Consider the following 13,345-nt stretch of genomic DNA (forward strand, 5'->3'; position numbering starts at 1 on the left):
GTCCATCTGACCAGCGATGGACACCATTATTTGCAATTTAAAATCTTGAACTCGTGATTCATTATCCATGTAGAACAAACCGTCCTGGCCGATAAACGATTAAGTCGTATGTTTATGCGGATAATGCATGGTTCCGTCTGAGCAAAGGCTCACAAACCACGCACACGCTATTGGCTTGCACGAACTTTGTGCGCCTTGAGAGAAAAGCTCTGCTGACGGACGAATAATCCATCTTCAACGGACATACTTAGATACACACGGCCTGACAAACTGTCTAGGTTTGCTCCAGACGGATCAGAATGCGTCTCTTGTATAGAAACAGTGACTACGGTTAAATGCGTTTTCTACACACTATACACTAGATCGATTTCACACGAGTGCAAAATATGAACACAAAATACCTCCAGTCATGGCGCTTGTCACTTACTGGATAGGCTTCGTGCCGTGATCCATACATGGCGTGCCGATTCGGTTAATGGTTGTTCCGTTACAGTTCGAGGAGAAAGGAAAACAAGGAGCGCAGCGGCGTTCCGGCGCAACAATCTTTTCACAGTCATCTGCACTTTACGTGTGGACAAAAGATACATCCTGTACAGTTGTCGACTAAATTAATGTGAATTGTATCGATGCATCTTTTTCTTTTGTATAACACTGAAAAAGCTATGTTAACTTACAGCCAACATGCAACTCAGAAACACAGTAGAAATAAAAGAAATCGCCATAAAAGAACTGCAGATTCAAACGCTATGATTCACTCAGGTTATACTGGCGTTTTATTGGACAGCTTTTCAGTTTTCAAAGATAATCATCAACTGATAATGGCTCCTTCCTCAAAACCACTGGTCAGTAACCTACGTAGTAAGATCAAAATGCATCGCTCCAGTTTCGTTCATAAGAGGTTCAAAACAGATTTTAGGTAACAAACGTTTCATGATCTGTCCACTAATCATACTCTGAACTGTAGCAAAATACTCGAATAGTTTACCCTTTACGAAAAGTCCGATATTTGTGAATGGAACGGAAAATCATATGTCAAATATTTTCTCTGTTGCGTACATGTACCCACGCACGCGGTTCATACCTGGTAAAAGGCCTGGAACTGGTGAACAGTCAGAAAATGTCCTCCTCGTACCTAGGGCTTTTCCTAGCCAATTTTTCCCATCCCCCCCCCCCCCCCCCCCGTCCTGGTCAAGCCTCCGATGATGCCAACGGTATACATACCGTATGGCCGATGTTTCAAGTAATAGCGGTAGAATTTACCGTTTGGGCAAACCGAATTAGTGTGTTGTTTCCATTGGCTTTCAATCTGTCAGAATTTGGGTTAATGCAAATTTCAATGCTAATTGCCAAAAGTATAATATAAATGGTCAACTTTCAGCCCAGGGGGGAGCAGAATCACGGAGACCCTGTACATTCCTCTGTGGTGCAGACGTGAAACTATTGCTACTCGATTGTTTTTTCCTAGTTTTGTTTCATTTTTCAAGTAGCCCCGAGAGTATCATAGGATTCTTTCCAACATTCTCAACTTCTGATCAACTTCCCACACACATCACCCCCTGAGACCCACAGAGGTGGTAGCGTGGGTTGATTCGATTAGGAACGCACATAAGACATAAAAGTACGTTGGCAGATTAGGAATATATATCGACCATAAACTTAGAAGTTGGTGTTTTGTTTTTTTGTTTTTTTGTTTGTTTGTTTTCTTTTTTTGTATGGAGATGATGGAAGTAGGACGCAGTAATGTTGAAAAAACATATTTGACTTTATTGGAAACAGAACTGATGCTCTTTGATTTATGTTGTTTTGTTTTAGTTCCTGTTTGTTTGTTGTTGGTTTTTTTTTTTTTTTTTGGTTCAAATGAGTTAGCAACTGTATTTAGGTTTACTTTCAAGGGTGATGTTAAGGCAGGTAGATGTCGGCGTATGTTGATTCGAGTAGTAGCGGCCATAGATACAGAAAAAAAGCGTTGGCAGACCAAGGTTTAACCACGCACTACGCACCTTGGTTGATTCGAGTAGGAGTAGCCATAGAAACAGAAAGAAAAAGCGTTGGCAGACCAAGGTTTAACCACGCACCACGCACCCGCCTTGGTTGATTCGCGAGTAGGAGCAGCCATAGAAACAGAAAAAAAAGCGTTGGCAGACCAAGGTTTAACCACGCACTACGCGCCTTGGCGTGTTTGCACTAAGGAAATTTTTTTGTAGTGTAAACACCATTATCGTTCTTTTTCAGTTGTGCACAGGCATTAATACCAGGAAACAGAACAAAATATGGTGAAAATAATTTCTAAAGGCTTTGATCATCTTCCAATTTATAGTATAAGGCCTTAACTGGCCGGCAGCGGGGGTTGATAGGAACAAACAGACGCGTTGGCAGGATGAAAAGCGACCACCCACCTGGGTAGCACCTTGACCATTTTTGCATCATGGATTACACTCACTGACTCCCAGTATTACAAAGGGACAGTAAACGCCATACTTCTCAGTCAGTATTGATCCAGACAGTGACCCACCTGGGTAGCACCTTGACCATTTTGGTATCATGGATAAATATAGACAAATAATTATACTCGCTGAAACCTAGCCTACCTCGCTGACGCTCTTTTGGCTCGTCACGCAATCTTAGTTGGGAGGAAAGATTGCGTGACGAGCCAAAAGAGCTTCTGCCAGGGAGGCTAGCTGAAACCCAGCATTACGAAGGGACACAAAACGCCATAATTCTCAGTCAGTTGTGACATAAAGTTGTTGTAGTCTGATTGTCTCGCAAGAGCTGCTTGCGTTTAGTTTCCGTAAATATTCCTAATTAGTGTTCAGGTTCGGACCACGCACGCTTGGAGCGGTACCAGTGTGGGTGAAATTCGGGTAAGAAGGGGCAGGATTTAACCGGAGGACAAAAGCGTTGGCAGAACGAACGAAAACTAAACATTTGCTAAACACGTTTTTGGATTTGGGGCAAAGGAAATGAAAACACGACTCAATAAAACTGAAATTCCATATTTTCGTGTGCTGTAAACATAGAATTATTGCCATGGACAAATCATGTTTTCATTTTATTTTCTAGGAGTAAATGTCGGCTTGAAAATATGAGTGGGATGGGGGATATACCCACAAAAAATGATTAACTCATTTCCCACGCACCATTTACGCACCTACAGTTGCGCCATCGTGGGTTAATGCAAATACAAACGGGCATAGAGACAGTAAAAACGCGTCGGCAGGTCAAGGATCAACAAAGAAAGGCCTACCCCATAAATACAGCACACGGGTGTCATAAACCAGTGCTACTTTTCAGGAGATCAAGTAACACATCTTGGCTTGTCAGGTAGGATTGAAACCCTTTTAAAACTGTCCACTTTTTTGTCAAAAGTTTCAAGGTTCATTAGAGCTAGACTCTTTCTAACAAGAAATTGTCAGGATAGCGGGCCCAACGAGCTAATCTGATTTGTGAAAACAACCCTGCTTTAAACAGGGTCTCCCTCCCCGGAAAATTGCCGCAGTCGCCTAAGTTTCGTTTTTGCACTCCTTCCCATGGGGTTCCATCGCCATTGTTCGATTTCGCGGACCTTGTAGGATTTTATGTTGCGAACTGATTGGCAGTGCCTTTCAGTTGAGCGAGTCACTCGAAACTTTCTTTGAGAATTTCCAGGTGCCATTTTAATTTAGTTTTCGAAGTTTCGTCAAATTTTGTCTCCAAGAGGGACTCGGCGATTCCTGCTTTATCATTTTTAGTAAGCATCTTTCTGTTCATATACCCTGGAAATAAGACGATGAGACGATACAACTATGTAGTCGTTGAATTAAGGATAATGTTTCTGTAATTTTTTTGCCAGAAAGTGAAGCCACGATGACTTCTGCCTTGAAGATATGTATGTTGCTCTGTTTGGTGATGTCAGTATCTGCACTTTTTGGAGGTAATTTAAGACTGTGATAAACTAATTGGCTTCAAGCTAACTTAGGTTTCTTATCTAACGGTTTTGAATGGAAGAAATAAACTTAGCGCTTGCTACGCTCTTGGCTCTTTTGATGTGCAAAACTGTTGGATGTTCTATGAAGATACATTTTAGAATGTATCATGAAATCATGATTGTGCTGCTGCTATACTTTTCCTTTCAGTTACTTAGAGTACAGCCGGTCATAAGTAACGAATGAAGAAAAAATAACTCAACTTTAATGCTTTCTTAGCTATGTGGTTTTAAAGAAGCTACGCTATAGGGAGTTTTACGTTTTGGTGGTCAAAACATTGATTCAATAAACTCGGTGTATCTATTCTGGCACGCAAGATGCTCCTAGAACGCCAAAAGCAACACATCACGTTATGTTCTTGGAGGGAGAACAAACATAATAAGTTTGGAGCAACTTTTTAAACTGACACAAGGAAGAACCTAATTTTCCAAGTTGCGATGCATTTCCATCGTTGGCCATATTTAGCAAAGGCCATTGTTCGGAAGCCTAGTACGAAACATTCAAATATAACTAGATTATATCTTGGTATATTCTTTAGTTCCAATAGTTTTATTATTCTATTCATCTGACTTTAAACATAACACAAAAATTATGTATAATGTACATCTTCTTTAATTTCTTTTCTTTCTATCCTTAATTCTTCCTTCCTTTCTTTCTTTCAGGAGGTGACGTTTGCGATATTGGCACCAAGACGGACAAAACAACTCCACTTTTACATAATTGCTGCCATTTTCCCTTTAAGTACAACGACAAGGAGTACCATTCCTGCACCACTGATGATGCGCCATTTGGACAAGGCGTTTATTGGTGCTCTTTAAGTCCCATCAACTTTGGCGATTTTCTTCATGTGTTCAAAGGGAGATGCGGTTAAGTATTGCTTTCACTACTGATAACCAAGAATATATGCATGATTTACCATCTGTTTAGCACATGTTTATCATGACTTTAGTCATCGTGTCGAAACAATTTGTGCGTTAATTGAGCATTTTTAATTAACTTCGGAAACTGAGACTTCACTCATTTTACTGATTTAAGTATAAGCATGCCTACCATTAATCGACGGAATGATTAAAGAAAGTAAAATACAAAGCAGTTTACTCTTTTTAATAAAGTGGAGCATAACCAAGGATTTGGACAAGGATACCAATCGATACAAGTGAAGTAAAAAGATGCGGTGCACGATGTGAAAGCGAAAGAATGTGTCTAGATCTATTCCTTTCTCCTTTACGTTCTTTCTTTCTTTCTTTTATTTTTTTTATTTATTTATTTTTTTCATTATTTTTGATTAGTTTTACCATTATTTATTTATTTCCTTTCGTTGTATTGAACACGTTTCACTGAACAGCTGGTTTAAGATGCCTAGTGCCTAGTGTCCCGCGAACTCTAATATGCCAAGTTACCAGCGGATTGTCTAAACCAAATTGTTCTTTCACTCTCTTTTACACTTAAATAGTCGCTGTCTTCTGCTGCGTAATGTGAACAAACAAACCAATTTATGAGTCAATTTGGAAATAACATTTTCAATCATTGCCATATCTGAGACCTTGCTAGATGACTCATCCCATTCAGGTGGCATCGATAGCTGTATAATCACAAACATCACCCAGGTCCGGTGGTGGTTTGAGTTTTTATGTATCGAGTGATCTTGTCTGATTTATGTTTTGAAACGTTGTGTAGGGAAAGCTTTATCTATTATTTCAGACAATGATCTATTAATAAGTCTCGAGAGAAAACAAAATATGTCATATAATGGGCGATTTTAGTTTTCGTCACAGGAAGTTTCAACACCATCATAGCCCCAATGAATTCTTGAAAATAGCGCTTAGTTTAAAACATGAACAAAGCATTTTTAGTGCTTTCACTGAATTACTATACTATACTATACTATACTATACTATACTATACTATACTGTACTATACTATACTATACTATACTATACTATACTATACTATACTATACTATACTATACTATACTATACTATACTATACTATACTATACTATACTATACTATACTATACTATGGTATGTTTTAAGAATAAAGGAAATGACAATGATGTGTTATTCAGCCAGTGACATAGGCCACAGTAATTAGTAATACATCATTCTTATCTCAGTGAATGTTTGTTTCTTGTTAACTCAATGTATGTGTCGAATTTCGTAATATGTTTACTCTTGCGAGCCAAATACATTCTTATAAAACAACAAATTCCAACCTTTTCTATATAACTTATTGTCGAACTAATCTTCGAAAATTCTCAATTCGGTTTCAAGGTCCTACGTTTTTCAACTCGCTAAGTCGTGAAATTCAAAACAATGAAAGTATCAGGTTTGTTTAGCAAAAGACTTAAAAAATTCCTCCTTTCTAAGTTAAATTGACTCTTTGTTGAGCTACACACCTTTTTTACCTCTTCTTTTTTTTCTTTCTTTTTTTTTTTCTTTTAAAAAAAATTAATTGGAATTTTCAATCAGTACCCTTAACTTCTATGGTTTATCCTATAGTTCTAGGAAGCCTATAGTTAATAAGCACCCGGCTTCTATATAGGCTTCCTAGCCTTTAACACATTGTGTCGTCTATAATGTATTTATGTTGTATTTTTTGGTTAATGGCAAAATAAACGAATTTAATTGAATTAAGCAAATCTTAAAATAAACATAACACTGACTGATACATTTATTTGTTTTTCAACGGAAATTTAGTTGATGGCGGTTGGAGCGACTGGAGCGCGTGGAGTAAGTGCAAGAAAAGAAAGCAGAAGCGTACACGAGAGTGCAACAGCCCCGCCCCGGACCCCAAAAAGGGAGGCAGGGACTGCGTGGGCGAAAGCCAGCAAAAACAAAAATGCAAAAAGATCAAGGAGGGCTAGACTTGACGGTAAGTTCTGTAAATAGGCAGTAGGAAGTTTACTTTTTTACATACTGTATCTAAATGCCACAATCAAAACATTTGTTTACTGACGGGCAAGTCGGATGATGTTAAGACATTCCTTAGATTAAAATACGCATTACAGTTTTGCGCGGGTAGCAGGAGGCAAAATTACATTATAGACTAAATATAACCAAATACAATGCATACTATAGATAACAGTTACAGTCGTTACAAAGCATATTATCGAAAGAGTAAGAGGAAGAGAAAAGGAGAAGTACAGCATGACTCATTGGTAGCATTACACAATGCTTTTTTTTTTACTGGTGCTTCAATGTAGTACATAATGCCATCATCGGAGTAACACTTATGTACATTTTCATGAATCTTGTCACCAAAATCAGGTGTTTGACCACTCCCTCAACGTGTTAAGGATTTTCCTTTATTTTACAAGACTTATTTTGTATTAACCAATGGACTGAGCTACAAAATAAGAAATGCGGTAAAAATTCCTTATGTGAGCACCCTTCCACCCGCTGCCGAATACAAGTTCCCTAGGTAACAACTCCCCCCTCCCTTCCCCCTCCCAAAAAAAATATTCGGACAATTTAATTCTTCCTTAAATAAGCCCCCTCCCCACCCTCGTATATTAGCCTGTATATGAGTTACCTGTTGCGAGGTGTAACCTTTTACAGTGTTGTTGTTGTTGTTGTTGTTGTTGTACAAACTCTCTTTATACCAATTTTGAGAAGCAAAAAGTAAGAAATATCTTGTTCGAAATTCATCAACTTTAACTTGACTGACAGCAAAACAATTTTGACAAAAACGTTTTTGATCTCCTGCTAAGTTCCTCTTATTCCAGTGATATTTCCTCCAATCTGGCATTGATCTCCTCAGTGACGGTAATCCAACTCAATGGTCAAAATATTTTTTGTTCAACACATACCCACCTTTTCAATTTCTTTTCCCTGTTAGTTTTAATCACCGTTTAGTTGAGGTTGCATCTCATAAACTCTCTTTTTAATCTATATTTTCTGCAGCATTTATCGACCAGAAACTGCTGGCTGACTCAAGTCTCTGTGGAATCAAAGTGGAAACAATTTGGGGGTTTACTGTTGTAAGACTTCACAAGAACATGGTGGTTTAAGGGGAAATAAAGAGCATTGAAAAAGCATTCCCGTTTGAATTCTCATTTCTGTGTCAACCCGATGCGCCTTTCTCCTCATTGATCTCTTTTAGCTGGAAGAACAACAAAGAGGAGCGTCTCTTTCACTTTTTTTTACCACTTTCTGTAAGATAACTACGGACTTTACGATTCTCTTTCGCCTAGAATAACTGACAACGGGGGAATTAAAACTCGGAAGAGCCGTCACTCACTTAACTTGGGTCCAACAGCGTTTATTTCGTGTAATCGTAGAGGCAACATTGATGTAATCATAGATGTAATAAAAAAAAGACAGTACAAATTGACTAATTTATATGTGACTCGTACACCTATTCAACTAAAACAAGTACAAAGAAGTGAATAGATAACTTGTTTTATCTTAGCGAAAGTAAATTAAGAGATATAGTTTTAACTCAAGAAGCTATTGTTGATAAGGCTATTTTTTAAAGCAACCTAAATTGAAAATTCCTTTCAATTCCTTGCAGAGTCGGCAAGAGTTCTTAGAGAACTTACTAGTAAAGCATGAACTGAATTGCAAGACTACTCAAAAGTCTAGACAGCGGCTGTTGAAGCACATACTTTCGCTGTTTAATTAAAGAGCTTTCCACCTTTAACAAAAACTACATATTTCGAATTACCACGTATCATAAAACCATTCCCACTTTAAATCTGATGACTCAGCTAAACAAAGGTATTAAACGCCGAAAATTAAATTAACAGCTATTGAATTGACAAAACGTGATATGTGAAGTTTCGACAGAAATTAACCTAGCACTTATTGAATTTACCGAGATGTCAACTTGAAAAGATAGATTAAAGTTCAGTACTATTTGGAGAATTGGTATTTTAAGTAACAATAACAAGCAGTAGCTTTAGAGTAAGTCAACGCTCCTGAAAGCGTTTGACATAATGAAGTTAGTTGTGCCACGCGGACAAGTTCTATTGGCTTTTATAGGATTATTGTGTTAGCAAATAGCAGAAAGTATGAAAATGAAGCACTTAATTGACAGGATCCCTTCTGCGGGTGAAAGCGCATAAATGTAAATACAGTGAAGAATTCCGTTAAAAACTAAATGCTACGCTAAGCGACGATAAAATGTTAAATCCTTGTGCAAAGCTGGATACAAAAAACACGAACATTTCAACATGGCAACAGCACCTGACTATCGTGTTGATAAGTACGTAACTAATATCCTGTTTCAGTACTTTAGGTCAACGATATATGGTCCAACATGGCGTAAGCAAGTTTAAATTGTTCATTCTTGAAACTAGACAAGATGAGGCAAGTTTAAGAAAATACACTGAAAACTTCCAAGGTTTTAACGAACAAACACTTTCCAGAAATCACCAGTTGACGCAGTAGCTGTATTCGTATTATCATCGCAGAGAACTATACCAGTGGAAGTAAGCCTCCAATGATATAAAGATAGCTCAAAGGCAGGGTACTCGTACAGCCTCTCCTCATCCTTGCTATGACCCCATTTACCAACCCTATACGCACCACTCTCCAAGCCCCAGTTTTGGCAGACTCCAGCTAACTTGGAATTGTCGTTTTGCATTCTGACAAATGATCCACACGAGGCGGGCATGACATCCGTCTGACCGCTGAAGTACTGGACTACAGCTTCACCAGACCTGTTAACAGCTGTGGTCACGTGGAACGTACGTCCCAGCTGTTTACTGCAGTGGAATCTCAGCTGAATGAATGACATGTGTGTTATCAGCTCTTTCATGGCGGTTTTGGTGAGAACCATCTGATCACTGCTTATTCCGCGGTAGGAAGTCTTAACTGGTAGCTCAGATGGAGGAGCGGAGCTCTGCAGTACGATGTTGGAGATGAGAAGCCAGCCTCCTGAAATCAGTCATTGTAAAGCCTAGATTATTGGTGCTGTATAAAACTAAACTTAAGCTTAATGCACTTTGGAGATTTAATTCTTGCCCTTTAACTTAAACTCAAATTTGAACCATTATGAAGGTCTGGTTGGAAAGAATTGCGCGTCATCCCTGTGGAATAGTTTCTATTTACTACGGTGTTTTATAAACACCCCAGAAATGAGTAAATAGTATTCAAATGGAATTCCAAAGATTATCCTTGTTTTTTGTGAGTGATATAAGTGATTAAGTCAGCCCGTGTTTTTTTTTTTTAATAGCAGCAAAGATAAACGATGGAAGGAAGAGAGGAAAGAAGGAAGTAGATAGATAGATGTCTTTCCAATTCCTCTTGTAACAGTCGACACATTACCTCCGTCAGTTGTCATGTCACAATATACTTTTAAAGGGTTTCCACTCTTGTCAGGCTGGATCCAGTACTTCCCGTCTCCTTTGGAGCGGTGATCCAAGATCCCGAATTTCTTTGCAAGAATGGGGCTTTGCTACAAAAGAAAATTAAATACTTGCTTGGGTGCTTCTCCGAAAAAACTTAACAATTGATACGGAATTTTAAACGGTTAACGCAGAACAACAACATTTCCATAATTTATTTGAACTGAAAACGTTACTCACGAATACGAGATTGGCAATGTTTTCCTGTATATCCCGGATGACATTCGCCTCTTCCTCTTTGTTTTTTCATGTCATGAGACACATCGACGCAGGAAGCCTGGGTTACGTAAAGAAAATGATAAATATTTTGTAAATAAACCTCGTCAAGGGGCTGGTGTATGGGAAGACAATGCCCGAGGCTGAATGATTGTCCGGAAAATGAACAGATGGCCGAGAAGCGAGGCTTCCAGGTCAACTATGAAATTTTGAGGACAATCTTTCAGCCGAGGGCATTATCAATCCGATATACTAGCAAGCCGGAAAGGGCCGGGGTTTGTTTATTTAAGTTATAGCTCTCCGCTTAATTTTGAAATGCGTTCGGTTTATTGTTGAATAATACAAAACAGCGAGTGGCGGTCAAAAAATGATTGCGTTAAACAAATCCAAGGTGTCTTGTGTGTCAATGTGACGACATTTGCAAGAATATTCTGCCGCTTAAGTCTCACGATGTTATGACTAAATCTTCAGAAGATAGACCACCCCCTTGCTTTTTTCCAATTAATAACTAAAGACCCTTCCCTTAATTTTCTTGAGTGCGTTTATGTCAACCAATGAAATCCCCTCCGCTCGTGCTTATTTGAATAATAATGCGCAATATGACTGTTGTGGACAGTTTATTTCGACACATTTTTCGTTTCTATTGTTTATCTCATGCCATTTTCTCTTTTAGTAAGCATTCTGATATTTTGTGTTGCTGGCAAGGGCAAAAGTTTAGTTGTCAGTTTTTCAGTTGCACGTACTTTTCTATTTGTTCCCGGTTTACAAAATTTTTTTTAGATATATTTAAAGGTTTTCCTGTCTTTTCTCCCGTAGCGAGCCTCTGTCTCCCTCGGTTGTGATTGTTCACAGGGACTGTTCAAAACAAAATACTAATGAATGCGAGGTTTTGTTTTGTTGGCTGTAGTTGTTCATCCTTTGCGATGACAGAACTAAGATACTATTAGTAAATGTCACAAGAACAATGGGCATTCTGGATCGAAATCGCTTGTTTTTTTCTGGGTCCTTCTGGAGGTACCGGAGAGCATTGTATTTGTATTGTTTTTGAACTATTGTGGTTAGGTCTTGTTTGGAGTTGTTTTGTTTTCTGTCTTTTCTTTCTTTTGTTTTACTTCATCTGTATTCCCGTACTCACAGAATCTACCGTTTTTCTCCAGACTTTGATCCAAATTGATTAAATTAAGCGGTTAATGTCTTTTCGATATTCCACCGAAATAAACTAATGGGTGCCCCTGATATATGCACGCTAAAAGCACGAACTAATTGTTACTGAGAGACAAATGTCATATGAGAACTGCAGGCAGTTTAATCTATTGTGCGGTAGAGCTAATTCCTTCTGCATCATTTGTTTTATTCCCGCTGCTAGAAATAAGTCCAGTTATGTATACTGCTTTAGTGTTCCTGAGTTTTGAAGCAGTCGTATTATAGACTATCACTGATACCCAATGAGACACTGGGACGACTGCACTTAATTTCGTTTTTCCCTTTCTTTCTGTGTTGATAATTAATTACACACTCTCTCTGCCCTTTATATCTGTTTATAAACTATAATATCGCAGTATTTGTCTTTTTTAGCTTTTACCTTTTCTATATGAGTCTTATTATAATTTTGCTATTCGTCTTTTCTTTTTTGCGGTGTACCACATCGCCTTACATATTCCATCAACACCTAAAAGTGTCCAAAAAATAAATTAAATTATAAGTGAATAATAATTATGCCTTGTCATTGCCTGTCCCTTGCATTTAGAATCGCCCGTGTAATGTTAGCTCCCTTCAGAGAATTATAGATGAGGATTAAAAACCGAACGTAAAACTAACTGTCAGTTGTTCTAAGCATCCAAAGAACGATTTCTCTGAACAAATTTATCACGCCCTTTCTCTTCCAATATTGACAAAATTCGCAGGAGAGCGACCATAAGGATGACAATTATAAACATTCAACTGACCTTAACAGCGCCATAATAGCTAGATTCTTTCTTCCTTCGAAAATCACGCGGTTTCATGTGTCTTGTTTTGTTGTTCAGTTCACAAATGTGCTTTCCATTGTCAGCGCCAGGATGAACATTAAATGATTTGCAGGAGTCATTTCCAAGGCATTTTAGTTGGCATTCAAACTCGTCAGAAACTACAACTGTACCCATGACATGACCAACTAAAACATAGTCTAAAACAAAAACAACATCAAAGAAATGTTTAATGAAAACACTTTAATTAACGAGCTAAGTTAACTTTTCTTGTTTGTCTCTTCTAAAAATTGACGGAGACGGTTTCTTAGCTGTTGTCAAATGACTCGAAAAACGGGAACTCTTAATCCTTAAAAAACTTGGAGAAGTGGCATAAGTGAATAGTTAGAAACGAAACATGTATTTACAGTTGTAAGCTCACTTTCACCCTCATAATTCACTTTCAGGAAAGCAACAAAAAACGTACAGTTAGAGAATTCGAAAACGAACCTTCTTAATGTCAAGAGAGAAAAAAAGACAATCATGCCTGTTCGTAAACGTTTACTTACCGTAATGACTTTCAAAAGCGCTCCCACAGAAGTCTGTGTTTGTCACCACAAATACAACTCCCAGCAACACATCGAGAATTAGAAAGACCAACCGAGTCGATCCCACAACTGAGGCCATGTTAGCTCCTCAGCTTTTTAGCTCCAGCTACATGTTTTGGAGTTGAATTACACCTAATTCCTTCGCGATGTTTCAAGGCTTTCTATTAATGCTCATAATTTATTTATTACCAGCGTAAATATTGGTTAGTCAAATAACAAACCTGACTAACCTGCTCCCCACGCTCCATCATTATATATGGAATT

General features: G+C 38.2%; 3 protein-coding genes across 3 annotated transcripts in view; 2 read left to right on the top strand and 1 right to left on the bottom strand.

The window, feature by feature from the left end:
- The window catches only part of LOC146488443 (retinal homeobox protein Rax-like), a 205,067-nt gene that overhangs the window by 94,045 nt on the left and 97,677 nt on the right, over nt 1–13,345 (top strand). The gene's annotated exons all lie outside the window — the stretch shown is intronic.
- Nucleotides 3,252–8,001, top strand: LOC146488454 (uncharacterized). Its single transcript, XM_085116262.1, has 5 exons — nt 3,252–3,321; nt 3,830–3,910; nt 4,625–4,828; nt 6,662–6,836; nt 7,868–8,001. Exons 2-4 carry the CDS (start codon nt 3,844–3,846, stop codon nt 6,826–6,828), a joined length of 438 nt encoding a protein of 145 aa, XP_084972388.1. The 5' UTR covers nt 3,252–3,321; nt 3,830–3,843; the 3' UTR covers nt 6,829–6,836; nt 7,868–8,001.
- On the bottom strand, nt 8,191–13,216 carry LOC146488455 (uncharacterized). The gene is made up of 5 exons (XM_085116254.1): nt 13,043–13,216; nt 12,477–12,694; nt 10,495–10,591; nt 10,235–10,364; nt 8,191–9,844 (listed from the first exon to the last, which is right to left on the bottom strand). The coding sequence occupies exons 4-5, from the start codon at nt 10,248–10,250 to the stop codon at nt 9,312–9,314; spliced, it is 549 nt and encodes a 182-aa protein (XP_084972380.1). The 5' UTR covers nt 10,251–10,364; nt 10,495–10,591; nt 12,477–12,694; nt 13,043–13,216; the 3' UTR covers nt 8,191–9,311.

This window comes from Pavona decussata, unplaced genomic scaffold (genome assembly GCF_977016875.1).
Source record: "Pavona decussata unplaced genomic scaffold, jaPavDecu1.1 SCAFFOLD_9, whole genome shotgun sequence".
Classification (NCBI taxonomy): Eukaryota; Metazoa; Cnidaria; class Anthozoa; order Scleractinia; family Agariciidae; genus Pavona; species Pavona decussata.

Coding starts and splice junctions, on each gene's coding strand:
- LOC146488454 (XM_085116262.1), top strand. CDS start 3,844: ATGACTTCTGCCTTGAAGATATGTATGTTGCTCTGTTTGGTGATGTCA. Junction 3,911..4,624: donor AGTATCTGCACTTTTTGGAG/GTAATTTAAGAC, acceptor TCTTTCTTTCAG/GAGGTGACGTTTGCGATATT. Junction 4,829..6,661: donor TGTGTTCAAAGGGAGATGCG/GTTAAGTATTGC, acceptor ACGGAAATTTAG/TTGATGGCGGTTGGAGCGAC.